Source organism: Plectropomus leopardus, chromosome 5 (assembly GCF_026936395.1).
Source record: "Plectropomus leopardus strain MGB_pleo_1.0 chromosome 5, ASM2693639v1, whole genome shotgun sequence".
Lineage (NCBI taxonomy): Eukaryota > Metazoa > Chordata > Actinopteri > Perciformes > Serranidae > Plectropomus > Plectropomus leopardus.
The window spans coordinates 35,741,774-35,768,358 of NC_142180.1; the positions used below are offsets into that span (position 1 = coordinate 35,741,774).

The window sequence follows — 26,585 nt, forward strand, 5'->3', positions numbered from 1 at the left end:
AAGGACATGTGTCAACCATTGCACATTTATTTTTATAAAAGAATACTTCACCAGCAAATAAACCCAATTTTTATATCACATATTCACTGTTTTTCCTTGATTTTGTAAAGAAAAAATTTTCTGGCATGCCTCTGCAGTAAACGGAGAATCCAAAAAGGGGAGAACATTCTTCAAGCCCACATTTAACAGTAAAACTAGATTAAAAAAATCTGTTTACAAACTTCTCAAATACATGCATTTTTGCTCGAACATTAGCACGCCCTGAGCGTTCCTTTCACTGGCCCCATCTGCAAGATCCCACAAGGACGTTACGCAGGTTTTTAGGTCACTCCTCTCAGCTCAAAGACAGTTGTATAAATATAAAATCAATTAATTTATTTGTCACATGGAATTATTCACAGTACACCTCCAGTGAGATGTTTGATCCCGTTTTGCATCTTCTTGCATCTTTGGCTGCTAATTGTTCATGTTTCTGAAAAGTTTTGGTAATCTGTGGTTTCTGGTTATGAAATGATTTAACTGTCCGGCATCCCGACTTCAACAAAACAGTCGTACGGTTGGTACTCTCGAACATGTGCGGCGACTCCACTCTGCAGCTACCTCTGCACCGTGTACAGCAGTGCTGCACAGCAGATTGAAAGCACCTCACATTTCCACCGACACAACAGTCCTTATTCAACATAAAGTGCTCGCCTCCTCTCCTTCTCTTACCAGAGTTGCTCTGGCAGATCTGCATGTAAGTAAAGAGCCTCCTGGCTGAATCGCAACGTCCAGGATTCAGCCGAGTTGAATCAAAGTCTCTGTCTCTGCAGAATGCGATGTCACTGGAAACTGATGCTGCACAGAAGTCATCCATGGAAAAATGATAAAAGGACATAACTGACCTTGTTTACAGTTCAAGTTGTCCCGTCAAAAGTTTTACAGACGTCTCTTATATAATGGTGCTCTATGGGGAAAATATTTTTTTTGGCTGCAGGGGATTTTATTTGCTGCAATACTGCAAGAGTCCACAGGGTAAAAACTGAGCAATGTTCCTGGGCGCCTGACTTAGTAAATTGTGTTTTGATCAAGGAGTTAACCCTTTGAAACTTGACAGAAGGCAATAAGCAACTTAATAAGAAATTACCAAAAATAGCACTAAATATGTGAAAAAAGTACAACGAAATTACCTGATTATTAACACAAAAAAGTGTTACGTTTAAAAAAAACAAAGGCAAGAAAATTAGCCAAAATTGGCAAGTTAAAAAGGCCAGTGATGTGACTTAAGAAATAGTGCTTAAGAAATATAAATAATTAAGTAACCTCATTTTAAATACATGATTATGATAATTATATATATATGGGTGAACAGACTTTTCTTACAGCTTCATTTTTTTTTTCTAAATCTAGTTTCTTGCAATCTGCAGGACATTTCTCACGAAGTTACTCATTGCTTTTTCTGATTTTTTCAAAAGAAATCAAACCAATTTGCTCAGGGTTCAAAGATTTAAATGCTTTTTAAATGCATCTGAACACAACACAAGAAAATGAATGCTAATCCAGGTTTCAAAGGGTTAATAAGCATGATGATGGTTGAGATTTTGAAGATACCACCAGGTTAAGTTAGGTAAAATGTAGTAGCTAGGCTATGAGGAAAAGCAGAAAGCGATCTGGTTGTTTTTGTAACAGCAGCGTCACCAAACACCACTTTGAAAAGCTAGCAGATAAAGCTTAAAAGTTGTCTGATGTCACTTAAAAGTAACAATAAATGCAGTATTTTTATTTCTGCACATCCTGATTTGACCTGTTTGTGGGCGATCAGTCCTTTTCTTGCAGCAGCTGCACAGTTTTCCTCAGATCCTCCACAACTGCGTCCACATCCGCTCTGGTCGTCCCTCTGCCCACGCTCAACCTCAGCGCGTTACCTGCCACCTCTGAGGGGACGCCACAGCTCAGCAGGATATGGGATGGCCTGATGGACAGACACAGAGTACAGAGCAGGGGAGTTATGTAACCAAACAACGTCCAAACAAAAGGATAACAGGTGAAAGGGGGGCTCTTGTACCTGTTTCCACAGTCTGAGTGGCAGGCGGCGCCGACGCTGGCCAGCAGCCTCCTACAGTTGGACAATACCCTCCAACCTAAAGCAGGAGAGAGCGGGATTAATCATTCAGAGCCTCTGTAGTTTACAAATAGCCCCGTGCAGGTCATGAACCATCTCTGCTAACATTGGTGTAGAGTTAGAGGACACTGTTTTGGACCGGCTGGCCAAAACAGACATAGGACAGAGACGGAAGAGTCATGACGTCACCTTGTAATGTTGGACCCAGGATGGACACGTTACATGTGTTAGGGAGGACATCAGAACCAGGGTAGCGGCTGTTGAAGTGGATCTTGTCTTTAAAGACGGCCTGAGGAGGAAAACATCTGATGGTTTGTTTTTTAAAGTATAAAATGGAAGCAAAGAAATTCTAATAATGTACAGAGTTCCTACGGCTTAAAGCAGGTTAGATTTAAGACTTTTTGAGACTTTTTCGTGCCCCTCAGAATGAAATTTAAGACCAATTTTACAATAACCAAAATTTAAGACAAAGAAAACATGCATGTACATCATTTGTTTAGGGTTCAGGACAATGTTGGCCCAATATTTATTGTAACATAAAACATACATTTTCTGGTGCCATTAATGCAAGAGTAATTTGGTTAATTTTTCTAATATTAATTATAACATATAGTATATTATAAATATAATATTTTATTTAGAAAAAAAAGAAAAAATAATAAAAGTTGTTACCCACTATCTTAAGATTCTGCAATGCAACGTCACAAAAAGGGATTAATAAAATCATTCTTCAAACGTTTCCCATTTTTAAGACTTGTAAAAGACAGATTGAAGAGGCCTTATTTTTAGATTATTAAATTAAAGGCCCTGTAAGACTTTTTAAGGATCCTCAGGAACCCTGAATGTAGGTTATAATTTTTTCAATGAACAAAAATGTCAGTGTCAATACACAAAAAATCCCTGTGAACCGCAGTCATGCTACAGTATTTCAAATAACCTCAATCACACTATAAACTGATATTCATCTACAGTCAGAGAATAAGACATTTTTCATCTCTAAGTATAATCAAACTTACCTTCAGTTGTTCTTCCAAGTAAAGTTTGGTGCTTCGCATGTGACTCTCATAATCTGACAGATTAGAGGTCACCAATTCTGCAGCCTAACAGACACATAATAAATCAGTTTTACAAAGTGGTTACTTATTGTTTAGCTAGCTACTGAGTGTAAAAAAAAAAGAGCTGCAGAAATTGTTTTTCAAAAAAAGGTTAAAAAAGAGGCAGATAGGGTTAGCATTAGGGTAATGGTAAGGGTTACATTTCCTTATTTACAAGGTAAATCAGGTCCTAAATAAAGTAAATGGATAGAGTGGATTATTTTCTACATTTGGCCTAATATTTAGTCACTACAAATCTTGATGTAGTGATTTAACTAAGTGTCGGTTTGTCTTGTACTGCTGGTGGGCGCAGGCTGTAGGGACGTGTTGTATAGACTTCATAAAAATGTAACTACAGCTATACAGGTCTAAAAAATGAAGCCAAAATATCCCAGAGACAGCCACTGCCATGTTGCTCCAGTGATGTCATTTAGAGCCAGAGTCTGTGCAGTCGTGATCTCCGTAGTATCAAGTTCCCGTCCATCAAATCCTGACGAGCGCCACTGAACTTGTGCTCACTATTTGATGCACACAGCTGTCAATCATGACGATAAACCCCCTTTTGATAACATCATATCACTGGTTTTATGAAAACAAAAAATGCATCATTGAACAAACATTATAGGCCAACAGAACTACCAAAAATGACAGAAACCATCATTGGTGCTAAAAATACTTGTATGATCAATTTATTTCCATAAATTCAGAATTATACACCTAAGAAAACAGAATAGAGAAATCTGTAAACAAATATTTTAAATATTCTTTCTCTTTTTTCCCCATACTTATCCCGACTTGGAAATTACTCAAATCAAATTCCATACTTTTCCATACTGTGAAAAGCCAAGACACTAATTTTCTTGCTCATACATACACCATCAAATCACGAAGACAAGACTCATCTAGAGGATTTTTTTTCAGTGTAAGCTTTTGTCAAATGCTCTAAAACCTTAAAAATTGAATTCCAGTAACACAAATATATAGCAGAAAACATACCTTTCCAAGACCAGCAATCATTGGTGTGTTTTCTGTGCTGTGGAATTCAGAAAGAGAGAAAATAGACCCTTATATTTACATTCTGACTGTTGTCTCATGCCTGTTTGGTACTTGATTAATTATTCCTCATATGGTGTGTTACCCTGGTCTGAAGTTTCTCTCCTGTCCTCCTCCAAACAGCATCGGATATAAAGGTGTTCTCGCTCCGGGGCCGTTTACATACAGAGCACCAATCCGAGGGGCGTAGAACTACAAACGTCACAAACTTTGTCAATGACATGTTTTCCTGTTTCTTTTGTGATGCCAAATCTACATAATTCACACAACACATGCCTGACCTTGTGTCCCACGATGGTGAGATAATCCACTCCCAGTTCACAGACATCGACTCGGATTTTCCCCAGAGCCTGAGCAGCATCAGTGTGGAGCAGGATCCTGAGCCGATCGCGCTGCTTATTGAGAGACTTTATTCTCTGGCAGATCTCTTGGAGCGGCTGAAAGAGGAAAATGTTTCAACATACAAAGCTCATAGTATTTTTGTGATTTTATAAATTTACACTGGCATGTCAATGATGGACTTATGGGCCGTACATGTCCTTCTTACCATGATGACTCCTGTCTCATTATTAGCCAACATGATGGAGATGAGACAAGTGTTTGGACGAACCGCAGCAATGACATCCTCCACCTCAACACGGGCTGTCAGCTTAGACACAGGAACAAACGTCACCTCTGTGACAAAAACAAGCAGAAGAGAAAGCAAACATAACGAAGCTTGGTTAGTTGTTTAAATAAAGCCTGACTGTTAACACTAGAACGGCCATGACAGTCATTTTGGCAGTTTTCATATTTATTTTTACACATTATTTGTCACAGGCTATAACTTTTTTTAATTAAAAACTTCAGTGCTGCTGAATTTTACTAAAAAGGTATGTATTTTCATTTAAAACATTATTTATACAAATTGCACAAAAGGCAAAGAAAATGTGATAATTTTTACCTATTTTGGGCAGAGGCAGTCATAATAACCGCACAGATTTTGCTGTTGTTAATTTGATATATTTTCGCACTGTGGCAGCTGCATCTTGGTTACTTGGCAACTATCATGGTCTCTGTCCAAAGTAAAACTTTGAGAGTGGCCACAAATGTTTCATCCTCATCCTCAACGCCAACTTTCATCACAGATGGATCATCCAGATCCGCTCCCGGCTGACAAAAAGTAGGAGGAGACTAGAGACAACTGTAACACTGTCTTTTTCAGTGCCCATAACTAGCTGAAAATGTGTTTAAGCTCTAAAATTTTGACACCAACTTCTCTGAAAGAGGCTTCTACAAATAGCAGTGTTTACAATTTTTTTCCCAATTAAAGAAATACACAGGAATGACAAAGACATGTCGCGTAGGGACAGACAGAAAAGGCATTGGGTTTAGTTGGAGCCTCCACCTAAATAAGGTAAAAATGAAAAAGAATTAGGCTATATAGAACATGTCTGATATAAAATAATGTGACTAAATGGAACATCCAAAATAATAATAGCAAAAAAAGTATAATTACACTTGTTAAAATGTACAATTTGGTTCTTTCTTAAAAAACAAAAAAGATATCCTAACAGTCTTTTTAGTAGGTATGGGATTCTGCCCCTTTTAGTGTTAAAAAAACATATATTTTTCTACTGGTAGTAATCTGGATAAACTTAAGAGGATCTCCTACCTGCCTTGCCGTCTTTCTGTAGGTGCTCAGCGACCAGTTTGACTGAGTCATGCTCCACATTCGAGGTGATAATGTGAGGAAGGTCACCACTTCCATTCTGGTGTCCTTCACCTTCCTGTGCAGCCCTGCAGCTCCTCCTGAAGTGCTCCACTGCAGTGTGGAGCATCAGATTATTAGCCTGAAAAAGATTTATTTGCTATGAATCACCATTGCATGAATGACACCACTAATCTGCACATTTTACAGCATTACACAAAACTGGTGTAGCTGATCAAGTGCACCACCAGTGCTGATTACCTCGGTTCCACCTGATGTGAAGATGATGTCTTCTGCTTTACCTCCAACCATCCTGGCGATATTCTCTCTGGACTGATTTATTATTGCCTTGGCTTTAACACCTAGAAATAAAATAAGTTTATATAATAAGTATTTTTTTTCTGTTTGCACACTTTAATACAACATTATCGGCTGGATGCTGAGCAAGCAATTTAGAGAAAAGCAGCATTAGTTAATTAAAGGAGATTAATTTACACACCTTGCTTACAGTTTCATCATTAATTTCAAGGCTTTTTTAAAATTTTAATTTTATTTCTTTTAATTTTCAGAGTATTACATAGAATCACCACTGTCAGTTTTTTTGTTATTGATTTTTTTGTTACTGACCAGTCACACTAATACAATCTTAATATGAATGAAACTGTTTTAAACCATCATTTCATCAATACTCCTCTTTTTGTTGTTTTGTTCTTCTTCTTAAACCAAAAAAAATTTAGAAAAGTAAATTAAATAATATTACAAAGTCATATAAAACCAAATCTCGCTATATATTTATATACATAATTAAAGGCATTTTTATTTGTATTTAATTTTTCTTCACCTGCTATATAATTGCTGCTTGGGTTTCCCCAGGCATCCTGGAGGGCTTCAGAAATGGCCTGGATCACCTCTGGGTCCAGCGGAGTTGTGGCATTGTAGTCCATGTAGATCCTGTATCACATGAAGTACATAAAAGAGAAACTTTCTCATCTGATTTCATACTGCATTGAAGGAACAGTGTGTAAGATTTGGGACGATTTCGTTACATCTAATGGTGATGAATGAGATTGCAACCAGCTCAAACTTCACTTAATTAAAATCATTTCAGTGTTCATTGTTGAGGAGGTTTTGACTGTGAGCTGAGTTATCCACAGAGGTCTGTTCTTCTCGAAAACAAATGGAGCAGGTGATTAAAACCAGTAAAAACACTTTCACATTTAAAATTTGGTCTTTTCACGACGCTGTTCGTCACAAAGGGGCTTCTACTTACAGTGACCGATGAGAAATAAATAATAAATCTACCTTGTACCTTGAAAATGTGAATGGCCCTTATAGAGCCAGTGTTTAGTTTGTCTGTTCTGGTCTACCGTAGAAACGGCGGTGCAACATGGCGATTTCAGTAGACGAGAACCTGCTCCCTGTGTAGATATAACGGCTCATTCTAAGGTAACGAAAACACAGAAGTTCTTATTTTCAGCTGTTTATACACTGAAGAAAACTACAGCACTACAGCGATCTGCAGCTTAAATCGAATGTGGGCCAGGGGCGATCCCATAAAGGCAAAAAAGCCCCAAATAACATCTTAAAGAAAAAAACATCCTACCTGTCTTGATTCATCTCTGAATGATGTTGAGATGTACGGTCGGTGAAGATGAGACCATTTCGTGAGGTGATGTCATCAGATTGTTGGGCCATAACACTCCTGTGGATAATTATCAGTCCCAATAATTATTGTGCATCCCTATAAATAATAATAATAATAATAATAATTTGTCTATATGGAAGAGATAAACAAACAAATAAAAAAGTATAAAAAAGGAAAGAAAGAATACAAACAAGCAAGGCTTAATGGGAGAAAAATACTGTTCAAATCTTACTAATGTATTTAATCAATTTATTCCAACATTTTAAGTGCTTTAAACTCTTGATTTCTAATTCTATATATCAGTTTTTCCATTCCTGAAATGTTTTTTGTACTTCCAGCTGTTAAATAATGGTGAGGTGGGATTTCACCAGTTATCTGTTGTTTTGCTGTAATTATGAGTATCCTGTATGAATATTTATTGGTTTCTAATGTGAGTTTGGTTGGTTATATGTCAAGAATTATACACAATATCCAGTATCTAAGAGGATATATGTTCTCATATCTTGACACAATAAAATATCTTTACATTGTCCAGTGCTAGGCTGCATGATAAAAATATTTCTGCACGTTGGTGCCCCACACATGCAGTTGGTGCCTCTTCCATTGTTTTCGCCCCTGTCCCTCTGACATCCTGAGTCCGCCACTGAGGGGTTAAACTGGTTCAAACTTGCTTTATGCTCAAATTGTGACTATTATTATCACCACGCACTACGTGAATAAATGCCAGCTGTGTATGTCAGAGTCTATACAGGTTTATGACACATTTTTAGCCATTATTTAGCGTTGATGTAACCCAAATGTGTCCCCTGTCAGCGTCCTCCTCGCTGTCAGCAGCAGACAGGCTGACAGGTTATTTACTCTGTGAAAGAGACGCGTTTCTTCCTGGCAACTAAAATACTGACTGTTAACTAAGAACAGGGAAAGTGAGGCATTAAAAAACAACCTGTCTCACCCATAGCACTGTCTACTGCACCTGCCGAGTTACATTTAGTCTCATATCGCTAATTTACTGCCGGAAACATCTGTCAACTTTAGCTAAAGCTAGCAAGCGCTGCTAACTGATTCCTGCTAGCCAGATTAACACACAATTAACTGTTTATCTGATTCAAAGCTCTCAACACGAGTCACATATTTTGTCCTTCGTATGAAAAGTTAAGATGAAGCTGTTGTCTTTGTGACTCACCTTGTGAAGTGATGCGAAGGTGTCCTGAACAGATTTAATGCCGGTGTGTATCAATCATTAGCTAACAGCTAATCCGGTTTGGATGCGGCGCTGCTCCGCTGGGTTGCCAGGTCTGTCAAAATAAAGGCTCAGAGACTCAAAAATATTTATACTGAAGGCTGAAAGCAGCGGTGGAGACAGTATTCAGATACTTTAATTAAGTAAAAGTACTGACATCACACTTTGAAAATACTCAGTTAAAAGTCTTACATTAGAAATGAATACAAGTAAGTTAGTATAATCAAGAAATGTACTTAAAGTATGAAAAGTAAGAGTACCCAGTTCAGAAAAATCTAGAAGAAAACATGCCCTAAAATTTAAAATTAAAAAAAATAAAATAAAAAGACTGAAATGTTTTAAATGTTTTTTAAAATAATTTAAGTAAGTACCCAATTTAGAAAAAAACCCCCCAGAAAAACCAATCTGATTAATCGACTTATCATTTCAGCTGTACTTGTATAAACTATTGGGTCGTTACAGATAACAAAACATCATTTTTTATACAACATTCTCATTTTTTAATGCAAAAATCTTAATTTGTAAAGTAACTATTAACTCACGCTATCAGATAAATGTTTATTAAAATGGTTGCTAAAGTACCCAATTTAGAAAAAAAACACCCAGTATGTTGATTAGCTAATTGATTAATCAACTAATGATTTCAGCTGTGCTTGTATGAACTATAAGTAGTTACATGTTTAATAAACATCATATTTTGCACACTGAAGTTTATTTTTTAAATGCAAAATTCTTAATTTACTAAGTAACTAGTGACTTAATCAGATTTGTTTAGTGAGGTAAAATGTACAATATTTACCTCCTTAATTTTGTAAAAGAATAAAGTCGGATTACAAAAAGATTTAAGTAAAGTACAGGTATCTTAAATTTGTACTTCAGTACAGTGCCTAAGTAAATATACTTAGTTACATTTCACCACTGGCTTTAAGAGTTAAACTTTTTTTTATAACAAAGTGTGATTTACATTATGAATTAAATTCATATAAATTAAGAACATAAATGAAAGAAAACCACCCAGCTTTTTAACGTTTGTTTGTTTGTCTGTTTTTACCTGTAATATTTAATTGGAAGAGTAAATTGTTTACTGACAGCTGTTCAGGGTTTGAAAGTCCCCGAGAGTCAGGGTATCTGTCATGATAGCTAAAAGGCGAGGACAAACTCAATCTTGTAAATTAGATGAGAATTTAGCAGAATTAAGATAAAAGTGTGAAAAAATACAGTCAAAGAACACCAGCATGCAGACATGGCAACTCTGGATTCTGCTCCAGTGGTGAAAACAAGAAGTCCAATAAGGATTATCCAAAGAATAACCATAATGAAAATTTAATGATAAATAAATTCTTTGTCATCAGTTAACAAAAACAAATGCTGAAGATTCATAAAGAAGAGGAGTCGATTTCTTTGTGTTGCATAATTTCCATGTTTATTTAATATATGACAATGTGTTTAGTGTACACAAACATTTGACGCTAAACTCCAACACTCAGAGACACTGACTGAACTACTGCCCATTTAGGATTTTGTAAATGGGTGCAACTTTATAATACACTGTTCACAGCAATCATGTTTATATACAATGCAAAAATCATTTCAAGAAGGGAATAAAAAGAAATGTGCCAGTGAAATTCTGAAAAAAAAAAAATTAAAAAAATGTGGAAGCACAAAAATGTAAATGATATCCTTCAAAGGGGAGGGATTAGAAAAAGTAGAATTTGTGAAGGCTGTCAGCGCATGATGGTGGATATTGAAATAAGAGTGAAAGAGTGACAGAACAGTTACAGCATCACTCTGAACAAGCTGCAATGCCGAAAAAAGGGCCTTAATGAAGCAGCCTCCCCTCACACACCAGTGGACAGATTATTACAGGTATATCCCACAAACTCCACCTGGTTCCCTGATAGTAACCAAACTACAATCAATAAGGAACCCAACTGTGAAAACAGAGGACAAGAATAAGTATTTTCAAATATCAATGTACATTCAGTGTGATTTTTTTTTTCTTTAATGTGACTGCACCAAGAAAACTTTGGTTGGCTCAAATGTGACGCACGTTAAAAGGCCCAATGAAAAACAAGAGGAATGATCTCAACATCAGACTGGAGCAATCCCCGGGCTCACATTTGAAAGATAAATGAAATGAGACAGAAATGAGTGCTTGAGAAAGTGTGACGCACAGTACAGCAGGGTGTTCCCTCGACGACGATGCTCTAAGCTGGATACAATACAAACTGCAGCCTCCGCCAAGAAAGTCTGTCGTAGACTTTGATCATAACATTGATCACAGGACTTATTTATTACACAAAAAAACAGAAAATATCTGTTTGATTAGACACAACAGACAGCTGTGCACGCATGTAGGGCTTTAAAATGTTTCGATTGGATTATTTCAGAGTATGTCCACAACACACAGAATACTTTACAACTTCAGGAAGTATTATTATCTAAATCTGCACCCTATTTTTATGTGTTTTTGTGTCTAAAAGACTAACGAATTTCAAAAAATGGTCCAGTAATGGGAGAGAGCGATACATGCTGCAATGTAACCACTCAGGGTATGTTTGCATCATGAATTTACGTCCGCTGAAAGTGCTTGTTTTTGCCACTGTTGGGTTCAGATTGTTATTCTAAGTGTTTGATGACAATATGGAAAGGATCCCGACAAAGATAGACTTTTTAGTAAAGATTAAGATCCCTTCTGTTTAACCAGAGACTGCCCCGAAATCGCTATCGCCAAACCAGCAGACTCCGTCTGCAGGTATAAACAAGTTAAATATAAGGCTTTTCAAGGCCTTTTTAACACCAGTTAAAATTAAAATCAAGACCAAACTTGTAAAGTAAGTTCACAACAGAAGTGAAAATACGCTCTTTCCAAGAAAACACTAACCTAAGCGGGCTTAAGTTTAATGATCCAGACTAATTACGTGAACAAAGTCTGCTCTGCTATCGAGTCGTGTTTCCCTCAGGTTAAAATGACATTTCCTGAATTCTCACATTGACATGACTAAAAACATTCAAGACCCATTCAATCTAAATTTTATACAATTTCATACTTTTCAAGGCCTTTTGTCAGTAAATGTTTAAGAACTTTTAAGACTTTTTATGGACCTGCCTCACCTTGACCAAAATGTTTTTTATGAGTTTGATTTTGTTTCTGTCGACTTAAATAAAGATAAAATCCCGGTTTATTTAAATGGGGTCTGGTGAATTTGGTGATGATGACTTTGGGTGCTGTTTCTGGTTAGATACAAAAGATCTTCTTATGTCATAAAAAGGCCTTTACATAAATTGTCAGATATTTAAATAGTAATCTGAGCCCGTCAGCGGCGAAAACAAATACTTTTAGTGGATGTAATTTCACATTGCGAACATGTGCTGGACCAGTTTCAAACATAGTTGTTCCCATTAGTTATTTAGAGACAAAAAAGGCTCCAGGTTGAAAAATACTGAACTTACCCTTTAAAACAGAGTAAGGTGTTGCATGGATTACCTCAACAGCAGAAATAAAAAACATAATGAGCAAAAATTATCATTGCACTTTTGGGAAAGAGTTAAATGCTTTGAGATGTTGTCCTGGTATTTAAGTGAAATGTCACTGAGCGTGCTCTCTAAGGCTGGCTGACCTGAGGCATGCTCATCTATCACACAACTCACAAGCAGGATAAAAACTGTCCTTCATCATGCACTTTGATTTCTTTTTTCCAATTCACAGCATGATCTGGAAATATGTACATTTTTTCAGCATGCAAACATATATAAGTATACTCTGTGTTATGGACATTATGGTATGCCAGCTGACTGCCACATTAGATATGTAACATTAAAACAACTCAAACGTTTTTGTCTGAATATGTAAGTGATGATGATGATGATCAGGATGGTGATGTGATATGATCTGCAGACACTCCCAGAACAGCATTATAGCAGCATGGAGGATGTAGTTTCAAAGCAACTGGTGCAGAGGCATACTGTACAGTATGATTGAAAAGAGAGGCACTACATTTAATCAATATACATATCATTCAGAAAACCGGTTTCTTATTCTGTGAGCAACAGTTTATACTTTTGATCTTAACAAGGTAGCTTTGTGTTATATTCTCTACCTAACAGCATATTGGCCTTTTTTTTTTAAAGATGTATATTAGTCGGGTCAAAGGTCAAGTGGGACTATCCTACTCTTAAAGGGGATAGTAAAATTCAAGTAATCTTCAGCATAAAGAAAGTGGCCAATCATAAAGTTATTATAACTGCATGGGGGGGACTATTATTCAAACATTTAAGGAACTCATATTAAAAAGTGCGGTGTGCAGAAATTGCACGTTACGACTACTTTAGAAATATAAATGTCTTTGTAAATAAATACATGCAGAAATAAATAATAAAGCTGTTAAATATCTAAATATATCACATTTTAAAACAAAGTTCGGGCAGAGAATGAGATTAGATGGGGAGGATTAACGGTGGTGATTACGTATCGTGTGAATGTAGATACCCTTGGTGCTCCTACACGTAGCTAAAAACGACATGGATTGATCACAAGAACATGACGATGCCATTCCGTTGCCAGGCTGTGTGCTAAAGACGTTTTTTAGGAAACAGGAGGCAGATTATCAGGATTCAAGGACTGGAAATAAAATTATTCTAAAGAGTAACACTAATCTGTCTTTTTTTTTTATCTTCTAGCGTGTATTTTCTAGCTGTATGCAAACCAGTTCACTGTATATATAGCTGTAGAGAAGAATCTGCATGTTTTTTTTCTATTTACTGATGTAGCAATGTGATCCTCACTGACATGGCAGCTTTAGGTAAAAATAAACTGCATTTTTTTTAAGGAGTAAATGCATAAGGCTCGATGTGTCACTGACAACAACTACAGTACATTACCATACGTATGTAATCTGAGCTAAGAAAACTGTTGCTACCTCCTTCTCCGTCGCTCCAGCTATGAATCGTTTCCGGTACAGTACAGTGACAGCTTTTTTTGAAGAGGTTCTTCAGACTACGAGACTCACACCGCAGCAAAGGCCTGACACGAAATGGGCGCTTTAGGTGCCGAGGACACTAGTGATAAACTGAGGACGCACGGAGGGGGAGATGGTTGTTGGTGACGGTGGTAATGAGGGGTGAGGGGTGGGGGCTCAGCACAAGGAAAGGGATGAGGGCAAGGATCTATGTACATCTTAGTCTCTGCGCTCATCGTCCTCTCATGAGGTTTGATCAGAGTTTCACATCCTCATCTGTCCGGCTCGTCTTCTCGACAGCTTTGACCTGAGAGGCAGAGAGGAAAATATATTTGTGTAAAATAAATTTTACAGTAATTTCTGCCTCGAAGCGATGCAGCTTTATTTGTGCAGCACCTTTCATACAGCAGGACAATTCAAAGAAAATTTACAGAGTAATAAAAAAATAAAACAACATAATAAAGCATACAGATTTACAACAAAAAAGTGATAAGATATTAAAAAAATTATTAAAAAATAGCAAAAGTGCAGAGAAGAAATGCAAAGATAAAAAATATTACTTAAAATTATTTAAAATCCAGTTTAAAAATAAATTTGCAGCCATTACTAGGTGGAGTAGGTAGTGGTTTCTAAAAATAACAATCTATATCTTTAATAAAAGATGAATGAATTATTGTCCCTGAATGCAGAATAAGTCATTGTCAATTTTAACTGTTTCGAAGAAATCGCAACCTCTAAAATAACTTTAAGAATACCAATAAAATGACTTTTCAGTCATTGTGGAGCCAGAAACTGTTGCATTGGTGATGATCAGTGCAAGTCATATGCCATTAAAAAAATATACAATTTGATTTCATGATGCCTTTCGAGATGTATTTATTTTTGGTAATACGTTTGTGTTTACTTTTGCCCATTAAAATAATTTTTACCTGATAGTTCCAGCGAGGAGAGGATTAAACGCATACAGCCAGTCGTGCATCTCTTTGTCATTTGTGGCTTGAAGTAATATCCCACGATGTTCTGTGCACACAGCAAACGTGTACGGGGTCTGTTGAAACAACAACAAAAAATAAATAAAAAAGCTTGTTATACATACCTAAAGTTTTTACGAGTAAGAAAGCAGAGAGGATGCATTTTCGCCGACCTTGAGCATGGCCTGCTGGTCCTCGCTGTACTCCACCTGGGCGGAGGAGAGGTTGAGGATGGCCCGCTCCACGGAGTCTCTCTCTGTGTTGTAGATGTAGACGTACGGCCGCCGCACAACGACGTAGCGCTTCACCCATCCGTTGGTGTGTGGCTCCAGGAAATGCAGGTAACCTTTCTTTGACACAATGGGGCTGCAAAAAAAAGGGATGAAATATGTGAAACCGAGAAAAACGTCTCCACCGCACAAAGTGATGGAGTTACAGCTGCAGACTCACCTGACTCTGATCTCCTGGATGTCGGGGACAAATCTGCGGATCCGTGGTTTGGTGTCAGAGGCTCCGTTGACTGACTTCTTGGCGTCTGTGTCTTGCTGTGTATCAGGAGAGGGGCTGACGGCACGAGAGCGAGGCATGGGGGGTCTGCAGTACAGAAACAAGACACCTGTTTTGTTTGCCTTATTTTCTACCCTTATTTCATGTTATTTTATTTTGTTGTTTTAATTTATCTAAATAACTCACCCCTTTTTTCTTTTTCCCCTCCTATTATTATTTTTCATTCTATTTTATTTTTAATTCTTTATTTCTTTATCTTTTTATTTTATTTATTTCTTTTCAAAAGGTTTTTAACATTTTTTTTTCGTTTTATTCGGAAATGTTGGCATACAAAAAATACAGTGGGTATGTACTTAAACCACCCACCCAGAACATGTCTTCATGTTCATTTGTGTATTTTGTTTTTGTACGTTCACATAAACCAATAAGACCTGCGAGCCCGAGTAATAACACAGCTCCTTAAACCTGATAAATCAGTCCTTTACATTTCTTTCTAGGTTAGCACAGCTACCAAAGATCACAATTTATACATAACAATAACTACATAAGTACGTCTTTAGACTGACCTGAGTTCAGCATTGCCATAGCAACCCTCAACCAGGGAAGGACATGTCGAGGAGGGTGTGATTGTGTTGAGAGCAGAGATTGAAGCCGAGTCTCTCAGCACTGTGACGGACATCTCTGAGATCTGCAACACACACAGACACACACACACAAAGGCACATTTTTTTTATTGGTAGGTTTAAATTTGAGCGCTTGAGTCAAGTCAAACTTTATTAGTAGAGCACATTTAAAAACAGTCGCAGTTGGCAAAGGTGTTGAACAGTCAGAAAATACAAAAACAGATGAATAAATAAACAAACAACAACAGGAAACATGAGGGAAAATTAAAAAAATATAGCAAACTGCAGAACATCAGATTTTTTTACACCACCTTGCTTTCACTGGCGCTGACGCACACGTGGCTGTATTCTCGGTTGAAGGAGTGGGTGAGCAGCCGCAAACACTGCAAGAAACAGAGATCTTAAAATTAGAGTCAAGTAAAATCAGATTTGTAATATCATAAAAAACTGAGAGAGCCACATTCAGCGGCGGCTTAACATGACAGAGATCATCAAACAGGAAAAGTCTTATTAACATGAAGTTCAGTATTCACTGAGTAATGGCGGCCGACCTTAGCAGCGAGCTCCCTCTGCCTCTCGGTGGTGATTTCAGAGCAGACGTTGACCTCCGGGTCGACCTCGGGGGGCTGAGGAGACTCACTCAGCTCCTCGGCGAGGCAGGACTGCAGCGACTCCTGACCCATGAGCAGCGTGGACTCCAGTTTCTCCCTCAGCAGGAGGTAATGTTTAGTCTTTTCCACCTGAGAGAAGCATCACAATCACTGACAATGTCCACTGATTAAACTTAGAGAAAACTGTCTGCAAGTAAACTCTGGAAATAGTCGAGGAAACACAGTTTATTTGACTAATCTGAATCTGTTTTTTGCCAGTTCGGCCTGATTAAGAGTGAAAAGTAGGTTGCATTTTTCTAATTTGCATAAAAACTCCAGAAATACTTTCTAAATATTAAAATATATAAATAAAAAAAAAATTCGGACAGACGTCATCACTCTGCTCAACAGTCATCAGAGTCGTTTACTGTTGCGTCCCTGTTGAACGAGTTTAAAACAGAGGACAGTGCATTTTCGATTGTAATAAAGATAAGATAAGAAGATGAATTCATTACAAGGTTACCAAGACTGATTTTTTTTAGGTTGCTAAAATACACTTTGCTGCTGCCCCATCCACAGCGGCACATTGCTTAAATGTCATGGCAGCACTCCTGTCTGCAGACCATCTTCTGTAACTCATACACCTCATTTCAGAAAAATCTGAACTATCCCTTTAATAAAATAAGATGACGCTATAAAGGAAAAGTGTCTGATGTCCTCACATCCTGAAGGAGGCTGAGTTTCTCCAGCTCCCACTGGTGGTCCAGAATGAGGCTGTCACTGCGGGGCCTCCACCCGGCCAGGTTCTCCTCCCCTCGGACGTAGGCCACGGAGGTGTCCAGCACCCGCCTGCGTCTCCTCTGCATACCTGGGTTGTGCACATGCAGGATTAGAGATGCTGCAGAGGTGAGCTTAATGCTAAGTAACTTTGTCTTGAGTCTCACCTGGGCTTCCTGCGTCTGCCAGGTTACATAGGCTGACCTCATAAACTCCAGTTACACGGTTCCTAGAAATGACAGAAAAGCTATTTTTAAAGAAGAGAACAGAGAAACCACATGATTTCTTTTATATATAATCTAAGGATTTCAAACTCACCCATCTGCTGCTCTCAGACTTCCAGTACCAAACAGGTTTCGGATGGAGCGGGAGGCGGAGAGCTTTGTGTCTCGAGAGTAAAACACCATGCAGATATCTTTGGTTATGATTGCAGGCTGGGTGCAGTTCTCCATCTGCATTTGATAGAAGAGCAGAGATTTTTTTTACATCAGTTCTTTTAGGGTAATTCACACATCACCTTTGATACTGTAAGACATATTTCTTCCCCTCGTGAACGCAGGCACTGTGCTGTACCTCCAAATAAGCGGAGAGCGTCATGTAGATCTTCTCTCCGTATGGAGTGACTCGGTTCAGCAGCAGGGAGTTGTGCATGGAGCTGTCCCAGGCTGCTTCGAAGCGGTAGAAAGTCCTGAGGTGAACCGGGTGAGAAATAAACGAGAGAATGAATCAGCGCTCAAAATGTAAGTCCTTTGGCAGTCAGAGCTAAAGTCTCTCAACCTAACTACAGATATGATAAAAGGAGAGATCACCCTAAAATCCAAAATACATCTTTTTCCTCTTACCTGTCGCACTATTTATCAATGTAGATTGTTTTGCTGTGAGTTGCAGAGTGTTGGAGATATCTGCTTCCTTTTCTCCAATATAATGGAACTAGATGGCAACCGGCTTGTTTGGTGCTTGCTCACAGCGCCAAAAAATAAAAAATAAAATGTGCATATACTCACCACTGTGTTCAGTTATTATCCTTATTTTATCTTACTTTTACTATTCTTAAGTGGGTTTTATCCAAGATGCATTTTACACTCTTTATTCTGATCATATTTTTTGTTTATTTTGTCTTTATGCCTATGTCTTGTATGAAATGTGCAATACAAATAAAGTTTGTAATTATTATATTATTATTTTTACTCATAAACTGGAGCTAGCAGTAGATCAATGTTTCGGTCTGCGCGGTGTTACTGTTGGCGGCTGTAATTTGGCATGCAGTAGGGGAGGAAAAAAAACAATGTGGATGATTCGGGATTAATTCACAAATGTCACAAATCAATTATCTACATGTCTGTTATTACTGTGATTTTGGCAAAACAAAAGATGCAGAACCAAACGAGGTCAGTGCAAGATTATATAATTTTAAAATATTAACTGTATCCTTTTTATTAAATATGTTAAAACAGTAGCATATGTGAGATTTTTTAGTATGTCCAAAACTTAAATCCCAAAGTACATGAATTGTGTACTATTTCCAGTGATGTATTACAGTATGCAAACACTAGACGTTGCTGCAGCATAAATATCCTGCACTGGGTTGGCGTCCGAAAAACACATTGTGGTGAAATCAAAAATTTTGTTGCAATGATAGTTGTTTTATAATCGCATTGTCGCCGTCTTAATCATAATCGATTCTAATTGTGTAGCGCCTCGAGATTCCTTCACAACAACAAGGTGTGTGGATTAGCTGGAGTAACCAGGTCATGATTCCTGGAAAGAGACATTGCTGTACAGTTTTTCCAAAAGTGTTTTTGGCGCTTTGAGCACCACAAACAGAGAGCCATCCACTTCTATTATACTGGAGAGAAGGCAGACATCTCTACAGCCGATATCTCTGCAAGTCGCACCAAAACAAGCAGGACTGATAATATATACTACAGGTAAGAGGGAAAATATGTGTTTTTGATTTTGGGGTGAACTCTCTAACTCTTTAACCCTTTGAAACCTCAGCAAATTGGTTTGATTTCTCTCAGAAACATGGAGAGAAGGCAATAAGTAACCTATAAAACACATCGCCCAAAAAATAAAAAGAATAGCAAGAAATTTGTAATAAGTTACAAGAAAGAAAAAAAACAAGAAAATTACCTGTAAATAAGTCAGAAAAGTAAAATAAATAAATAAATAAATAAATAAATAAAAAGAATATGTTTGTTTTTTAATATAATTTAAAAGATATAATTACAATGATTATAAATATAGTTTTCTGGACATTTTTCCATTATTGTTTTTCGGGCCATTTTTTAGATCAGTTTCTCTGTCACCTGTTACTTATTTCTTGCAATTTTTGGGATATTTCTTGCCAAGTTGGTCATTGCATTTTCCCTATGTTTTTGAAAGTAATCAAAACAAGTTGCTCAGGTTTCAAAGGGTTAACATAGTAGAAATAATAATAACAATAATACTTATAATAACCAAAAAAAAAAGCTTAACAGAAAGACGTAGACTAAAATCTGATTTGATACAGTGAGAACATAAAATTATGACTCATAATAACAGTCATTATTAATATAATGTTGGCATTATTATTTAAACATTGAAAGTATTTGTAAAATCTCAGTAAAACAAAAGTGCAGATGAAATATTTTTGCATGCAACAGGCTGAGTTGATGATCTGCTTTGTACCAAACACCACAGAGAAGCAAAGAGAGCTGAGATGACTATTGGTACAGAAAAAAAGGAAGGAAGGGGGGATGAGAGACAGCCAGACGAAATGAGGGACAGGGCAGTGAAATACCTATGGTCAACTCCCAAGGAAATGCTGTGAGAAAGAAGAAATCAGCAAAAGAACAGAAGGTGAGAGTCAGGAAGTATGTTGTAGGTTGTGCGCGTGTGTGGCTGGGATGGTGTTTGTCTTTTTTTCACACTGTTATCTCCAAATGTAAACACTGCTCACCCAAAATAAAGACTGCTGAAAAACCCTGCCGAAGCTCCTGACTGACCACGTTTACATGCACACTAATATTCCAATATTATTCCAAATATCGCAGTTTTCTGAATTCATGTACACAGAATATTTTGTTTCAATATTCTGAATTAGGCCTTTTTCTGAATGCAGAATTTTCTCATGAAGACATGTATGACATGCTGATAAGTATTCAGGTTTTAGGAGCATTCTTCTGCAGTTTGTGACACACGGCCTCTTGCCAGTTTCGTGGTTCCCTCACATTATTTACCAATGGATTTTATATCTTGGAAAAACACTGCTCACCCAGTATTTGGACTTAGACTGAGGTACAGGAGCTGAACTGTTATCAGCAGTGAAAAGCAGCACATCGGCACACTCAAATCAATTCAAAAATTACATCTACCATGTTTTGTAAACATGATTTTTGCCTGGCGTTGAATGCATATGTGATTTTTTTCACTGTTGATAGTAATGGATTTAAAAAAAAAAATCTATAACTTTTTAATTTTAACGCATGACCATGACTTAATGTATGACTTAAAAATAGGCCTATGTTGCGATCATAGGATGCAAACATGAGGTTCTTACTCCTGAGCGATGCCCGGAGGCAGACGCTGTCGTAGAAATGTCACTAAACATAAACAAACTGCTGGTGCTTGCTAGCTTTAGTTGCTTTTTGGGAATTCCCATCAACAAACTAGCAGCGGACGTCAGTGTGTGTCACTAATCAACAGTCACACAGTGCACCGCTTGATTTTAAATTAGTACTCTGAGGAACGTTTATGCATGTTAGACCGGGTTTTTTATTTTATTTTAAACAATAGCCAAAACAATGTATATTCAAAATTTTACTTAAACATTATTTTGTATTTCCACGGGAACCCTGCTGTTGACGGCTGGCTTTGTTCGTTATACACAAACAAAGTGCCAAAAGTTTGCAAGTCTGGAATAGAGATGCATGCCTGTAGAAAAAGCCTACATTTTTAGTCAAAAGGAGAAACACACTTTAAACCTTACGACAGATGCAAGAAGAAACCAATGGAAGACTTTAAAAGGAACTATTTTGATGCAAAAGTGGCTTTCACTTTTCCACTTTTTGACACAATCAATGACCTGGTAGGACACGTTAATCGGAGTATGCACGGCTGCATGTAAACAGGAGTATCAGTGAAATATGAATTTTCATCAGCCATGTAAACAGCTACAGGCCTTTTTGGAAAAAAGGCAAAAAGCAGAATATTTTGTGCATGTAAACGTGGCCACTGATGATTGATGTCATCTCTCATCCTGCTCTACCACTGAAAAGGTCAAAAACAGCACACGGCTATTCCTCAAGCAAAACAAAACTGCTTTCTGTTACGTCTCTGGTTTACTCCCTCCATACATTAATATACACGATTTTTCCCATTTCCCCCGAGGGCGAACAATCACACAGTGAAACCAGTTATTCCTTTGGCCTCAATCCCGGACGGTGCAGCCTTAAATGAAAAAAAAAAAGATAATCCAAGCATGAATTGTAAAAGGAAACTAATGTTTCTGTGAGCCATAAAAACAGGCTGACGCTTCATGAGGTTCAGATGTTGGGCCCAGTGGCCTTGGACTGAGGTGACCTTGCGGGAAAGTGAACAATGTGTCACCCAGAAGATAGAAAACAGCAACGAACTGAGCCGACTCCAGTAAAGAAAACTCAGTGTGAATAAAGGGGACTGAGTGGCCTGTTTTTTAAGTAATTAGCAAGTGTATTAACACACACACACCTCACTCACGCACACTTCTTTCCCAGTAGGAGAAAAGTGTTCGCTTACACTACAAGGAAGCAATTTCCTCTTTGCGCTTACACCAACATGTGCTTCTCTGTGTTTTACTACCTCCTAAAAACGCCGGAGCCAGGATTGAAGTCATGCTGCTGGCGTGACATGTGAGGAGCCGTTTGTTTCTGGTGTTTGGCAGCGTTTTGCCGAAGTACACTGAGATTCAGAAATATTCACAACATCGCAGCAATTTTGAGCAAAGTGCTACTGGTGAGGTAATGGTTCACTGGATTACAGTTTAATAGCTGCATTTTAATAGCGAGCCAGAGAGGGTACTGTAAATGATGTGATCCATATTACAGCACTTGAGTAATCGTGTTCCTGTTAATATTCTGGAGCTGTGATGGGAAGTACATGCTCTCTCAGGATTCACTAACAAAATCATATCCATGGATTCAAAATGTTGCTTCACTGCAAAGGCCAACGATATGAAAATAATAATTAGGGTTAATAAACAGTGAAAAGAGCAGAAAATGAGCATTTTTTGAATGTTGTTGCTTATGTCAGAATGCATCTTTCTGCTTTTGTTGTATTAAAATTACTGTGTTGTAATAATGGATCACTAACACCCTCTACTGGTGAGTACTTCTACCTTTTACCAATTCTGCATTTTTCCAGTAAAACATTGCAAATCATACGCAGCACAATCATGCTGGTGGTGACTTTGACGAGCAGGGCTGAGCAATATAAAGATATTATATCGTTATATCAAATATGAGACCATATATCGTCTTGGATATTGGATATTGTGATATGGATTTTTTTTCTGATTTTAAAGGTTACATTACAGTGAAGTCTCAAATTATCAGACAGTTCTACTTGTTTTATTACCTGCATTTACCCACTCAGTCATCATACTCGCATAACTCATGATTACTGATCAAAAATGGAATCAACAGTCATTCCTACAATACGATCACACTGAAGAGGGAATTTGGTTGAACTTTTTGGGTAATATTCGGGTCTGTCACCCTATTGGTTCAAATTGGTTATATTTCTTTCATAAACATGGGGTAATAAAGCAATGACCAACTTGGCAAGACATGTCCCACAAATTGCAAGAAGTTAGTAAAAAATTATCCAAAAAAAAAAGAAAATTTGTCCAGAAAAGTATATATATAATTTTAATTATTTTATATCTAGAATTATGTTATTTTATGTAAAAAAAAAAAAAACATAAAATCAATAATGTGTTTTTCAGCACTTTTAAGGTAAATTTTCTTGTTTGTTTTTGTGTTTTACTTATTTTCAGGTATTTCTCTTGTAACTTTTTTTTACTAACTTTCTACTGATTTTTGGGCCATGTCTTGATAAGTAGCTTGTTGCCTTTTTTCCATGTTTTTGAAAGAAATTATAAGAATTTACTCAGGTTTTAAAGTGTTAATATAAACATCCTTCAGTGTAACACCACATATAAGATAGAAAAAATAATTTTAAAAAATCATAGTTCCCCCTTAAAAATTCTGTTTCTGTCCAAAACACAAGTGCAAGAGTGACACAATATTGTGACTGTACACGTTTTTTAAATCAGCCCTTTGAAATCGTTCCTGCAGCAGCTGCTGAAGTGGAAACGGAGATACTGAAACTGGCCCCGCGACACCTCCAGCAGAGACACAGCCAAGGACAGTCGAAGCAAAGCGAGCCATGCAGACCCTGTCCGTCATAAACCGCAGCCTGATAACAGCTCAAACACACACCCAGCGCAGCGAGAGAAGCGGGGGGACATGCAGAGCCACATCCCTCACTTCCCATGAGAGGGAGAAAACAAAGAGGCACAGATGAACTGCTGACAGAAATGACAGAGTAGGAGAGAGGAACCAGTGGGAGTGACAGGGTGTCGAGGACGTTAGAGGGATGAGGTGTCTGTGTAACTTAAGAGCATGAGAATAGAGGCAAAATAATATACCTAGGCATGTCCGAATCAAGAAACTGTCTGCAAAAGCAAAAAACAACATTCTGTTAGTGGACTGCAGGGAGAAAAATGTTAGCATCCAAATATACCTTAATGTTAGTCTGAGCAGAGGACACACTGGACCGCAGCCTGACCCGCTGCTGAGCCCTTAAATCCCAATCATCGACCACTGAGGTCATAACAGGAGAAACACGGAGGGCTAAAACACCTAAGGGTGCAGCACCACGGTCAGAGAAAGGCCTTCGAGCGGGGCCGCGGGACGGAGCTGGAGCGTTTGGTTGATTTAAACTCAGTAAACTCAGGTCTGGGTGGTGCTGCTGCTGGTTTTATTGGGCTTTTTGGAGAGTGGTTAGGAAAGCAGAGGGATTAAGCAATGAGCCAAAAACAAAAGGTCATAAATAAATGGCAAAAATAAAATACTGTACTAAAATACTATATAAAAAAATAAAAAAAATACTATTTTTTTAAATAAATTGAACTATGATAATATAATAATTTTGTCTGAAGGACAGTAATCCTTAAATATTACACACACTTGTATTGCTCTGCACTCAAAATGTGCTTTTTAAAATCAAGCTTTAAAAACATTAAACATGTGTTTTCTCCATATGCCAAATATGGTAAAAATCCTGTCATCAGGTGGAAAATAATAAAAATGACAAATTCCAAGGCAAAAGCCCCGAGAGACACCCAGAAATAATACAATGCATGTTTTTATGCTTTGATGGCTGTGGGATCAAAAACTGCAGTCTGAATGGGTTTCAGTGGAGCATTTTTTGTACTTAACAGTATGAATGTATCAATTTAGTTTCCACAGTGTATTTTAGACGTATTGTAGGAGCTGAGCTTATGCTGTATGCATGAACACAGCCAAAATTATCAAAAAATGAAGAATGAAAAGTGTCCCTTAGGATTTATGGTAAATTTATAATATTATAATGACATTGATGCATAAAATAAACTGTAAATATACTGTGAGGACATAATGTATGATACATGCTGTCACTCTGCCTCCACCATACTATGCTGATGTTAATGGTAGGTGATTGCAGGTGTTAAAAGGCAAATTAGTGAATATAAAATGGTGTTTTTATGCCTGTAATGAGTGAATTTCTTGAATAAACTTGTTAAACAGAAATTCACATTGAGGTCTTAAAAGACTCATACTGCCCTCTACTGGCTGGCTGCAGAACAACATAAACACTGCACACTTTTTAATGCCTTATAGCCTAATACACATTTTTTTATATAAGACATCACAGTCACAGAGAGTCTTTGACTTTATGATGTTAATAAAACATTCTGTGTCAGTTTCAGTATATATTAACGATAACGTGTCTTTTGGTTATTTCCTTTAGTTATTATTTAGTTATTATTTAGTTATTTCCTCTGAATTTCATTCAAACTGCACCTTCTCTCTGCTGCTTTACAAACTAGGCTGCAATCACACTGTAAACTGCACATCACACAGTCATTGCATGATTAAAAGAGATGCGTTTTCATTATTAAGAATTGAGGGTTAATCAAGGGATTCAATAAAGTGATGATAAAATGTTTGCACGTCCAATGTATGTCATCATGTTGAGTCCAAATAGGGATACAGAGGTTGGTTATTAGTTTTCCACAACGCAGTGATACATGCTGCTGGAGTTAGAGAGACATGCATTTTAGGCTGTTTTAAATGAAGGTATACTGTGCAGAAATTGCTGGTTACTGTTTGTAAACAGCATTGCCACTGAAAGTGAGCGCAAACCCCAGATTCACTCTGTGTATTTTATTTTTCAGAGCTGTGTCTGCAATTTTTTTTAGTGTCCTTTAGGATGAGTGCTGCTTCCAGTTTGGCTCCTGCTTTCAGCCTAACTTTTGCCCAAGAATGTCCCAAATTTAGGAAAGTTATAAGAAAATAAATGAATCCAAGCAAAGAGGAGAGTCTCTGCACACATATACATTTCCGCACATATCATAAAAGATGACACAGAGGGATTACCTCTGTGTCATCTTAACCACAATCCTGCATAGTATACCTTTAACGAGGGCCTTTTCATTCTGCAGTGAGATACAATAAATTCAGGTTGCTTTGTTAAAATTTGTGTCTCCTATAGTCTCTACGCAGGTCAAGTGTTGGTGTTAGTGGATCTTATCTTGTCTGAGAGATGAGGCGGGTTAGAGGTGAGGTGATAAACAAGGTGAGATGCAACAAACGAACAAAAAGCACAGATTAACACAGAGGAGGGTCGCACAGCCAGCGTGGACAAGTGAAGTCTTAACTACTGATGTGGCAGACTGAAGCTTTCAAAAAATAACACTTTAATTCATTTTGCTCCGGACATTTTATGTGTGTGTCCTCCTGCAAATAGAGAAAGGAAACGATATTCATGCAGATCATAATAAAGAGAAAGAAAGGAACTTGCTGAAGTTTGTTAAAACATTCTCCTCTGCCATGCTTTTTTTTGGACAGTTGCAGCTGCTTCGTTCTGCCATGCATGTGCTCGTGTGCCTGTGAGGGAGCTGCCACAACAGTAATAAAGTGAGGTCCGCACATAACCCTGTCGCTGACTTAAAAAACAGAACCATACATTGGTTTCCAAATTCAGCCAAGCTGCCACAACCTTAGAATAAACAAACATGTATATATGGCAACTTATGTTGAATTCCCAGCA

General features: G+C 37.5%; 2 protein-coding genes across 19 annotated transcripts in view; both read right to left on the bottom strand.

The window, feature by feature from the left end:
• Positions 1–11: 11 nt before the first annotated feature.
• On the bottom strand, positions 12–8,898 carry scly (selenocysteine lyase). 2 transcript variants are annotated; one of them, XM_042483835.2, is made up of 13 exons: positions 8,767–8,898; positions 7,542–7,640; positions 6,780–6,889; positions 6,200–6,300; positions 5,903–6,080; positions 4,796–4,923; positions 4,530–4,685; positions 4,334–4,440; positions 4,192–4,228; positions 3,118–3,201; positions 2,291–2,390; positions 2,045–2,120; positions 12–1,951 (listed from the first exon to the last, which is right to left on the bottom strand). In XM_042483835.2, the coding sequence occupies exons 2-13, from the start codon at positions 7,631–7,633 to the stop codon at positions 1,798–1,800; spliced, it is 1,323 nt and encodes a 440-aa protein (XP_042339769.2). In that variant the 5' UTR covers positions 7,634–7,640; positions 8,767–8,898; the 3' UTR covers positions 12–1,797. The 2 variants fall into 2 exon arrangements, with proteins under 2 accessions (XP_042339769.2, XP_087934224.1); XM_088078098.1 differs by having other exon boundaries at positions 7,542–7,679; positions 8,767–8,857.
• A 3,334-nt stretch (positions 8,899–12,232) lies between these two features.
• kif1aa (kinesin family member 1Aa) overlaps positions 12,233–26,585 on the bottom strand; it is a 68,752-nt gene continuing 54,399 nt past the window's right edge. For 8 of the 17 annotated variants that reach the window (XM_088078113.1, XM_088078106.1, XM_088078105.1 and 5 more), the window contains 13 exons: positions 23,920–23,946; positions 20,032–20,055; positions 17,823–17,937; positions 17,568–17,701; positions 17,417–17,478; positions 17,195–17,340; positions 16,434–16,622; positions 16,194–16,265; positions 15,826–15,947; positions 15,203–15,346; positions 14,926–15,118; positions 14,711–14,829; positions 12,233–14,088 (listed from right to left, as the gene is read on the bottom strand). In XM_088078113.1, the coding sequence (XP_087934239.1) occupies positions 14,046–14,088; positions 14,711–14,829; positions 14,926–15,118; positions 15,203–15,346; positions 15,826–15,947; positions 16,194–16,265; positions 16,434–16,622; positions 17,195–17,340; positions 17,417–17,478; positions 17,568–17,701; positions 17,823–17,937; positions 20,032–20,055; positions 23,920–23,946 (1,390 nt within the window). In that variant the 3' untranslated portion in view covers positions 12,233–14,045. The remainder of the gene's footprint in view (positions 14,089–14,710; positions 14,830–14,925; positions 15,119–15,202; positions 15,347–15,825; positions 15,948–16,193; positions 16,266–16,433; positions 16,623–17,194; positions 17,341–17,416; positions 17,479–17,567; positions 17,702–17,822; positions 17,938–20,031; positions 20,056–23,919; positions 23,947–26,585) is intronic. The other 9 variants (XM_088078115.1, XM_088078103.1, XM_088078101.1 and 6 more) reach the window with 3 other exon arrangements.

Bases quoted from the DNA above. Each gene is read 5' to 3' on its own strand.
- scly (XM_042483835.2), bottom strand. From the start codon at position 7,633: ATGGCCCAACAATCTGATGACATCACCTCACGAAATGGTCTCATCTTC. The intron at 6,081-6,199 runs GTAATCAGCACT...AATCTTTTTCAG, and splicing joins TCACATCAGGTGGAACCGAG to GCTAATAATCTGATGCTCCA. The intron at 4,441-4,529 runs GTCAGGCATGTG...TGACGTTTGTAG, and splicing joins TCACCATCGTGGGACACAAG to TTCTACGCCCCTCGGATTGG.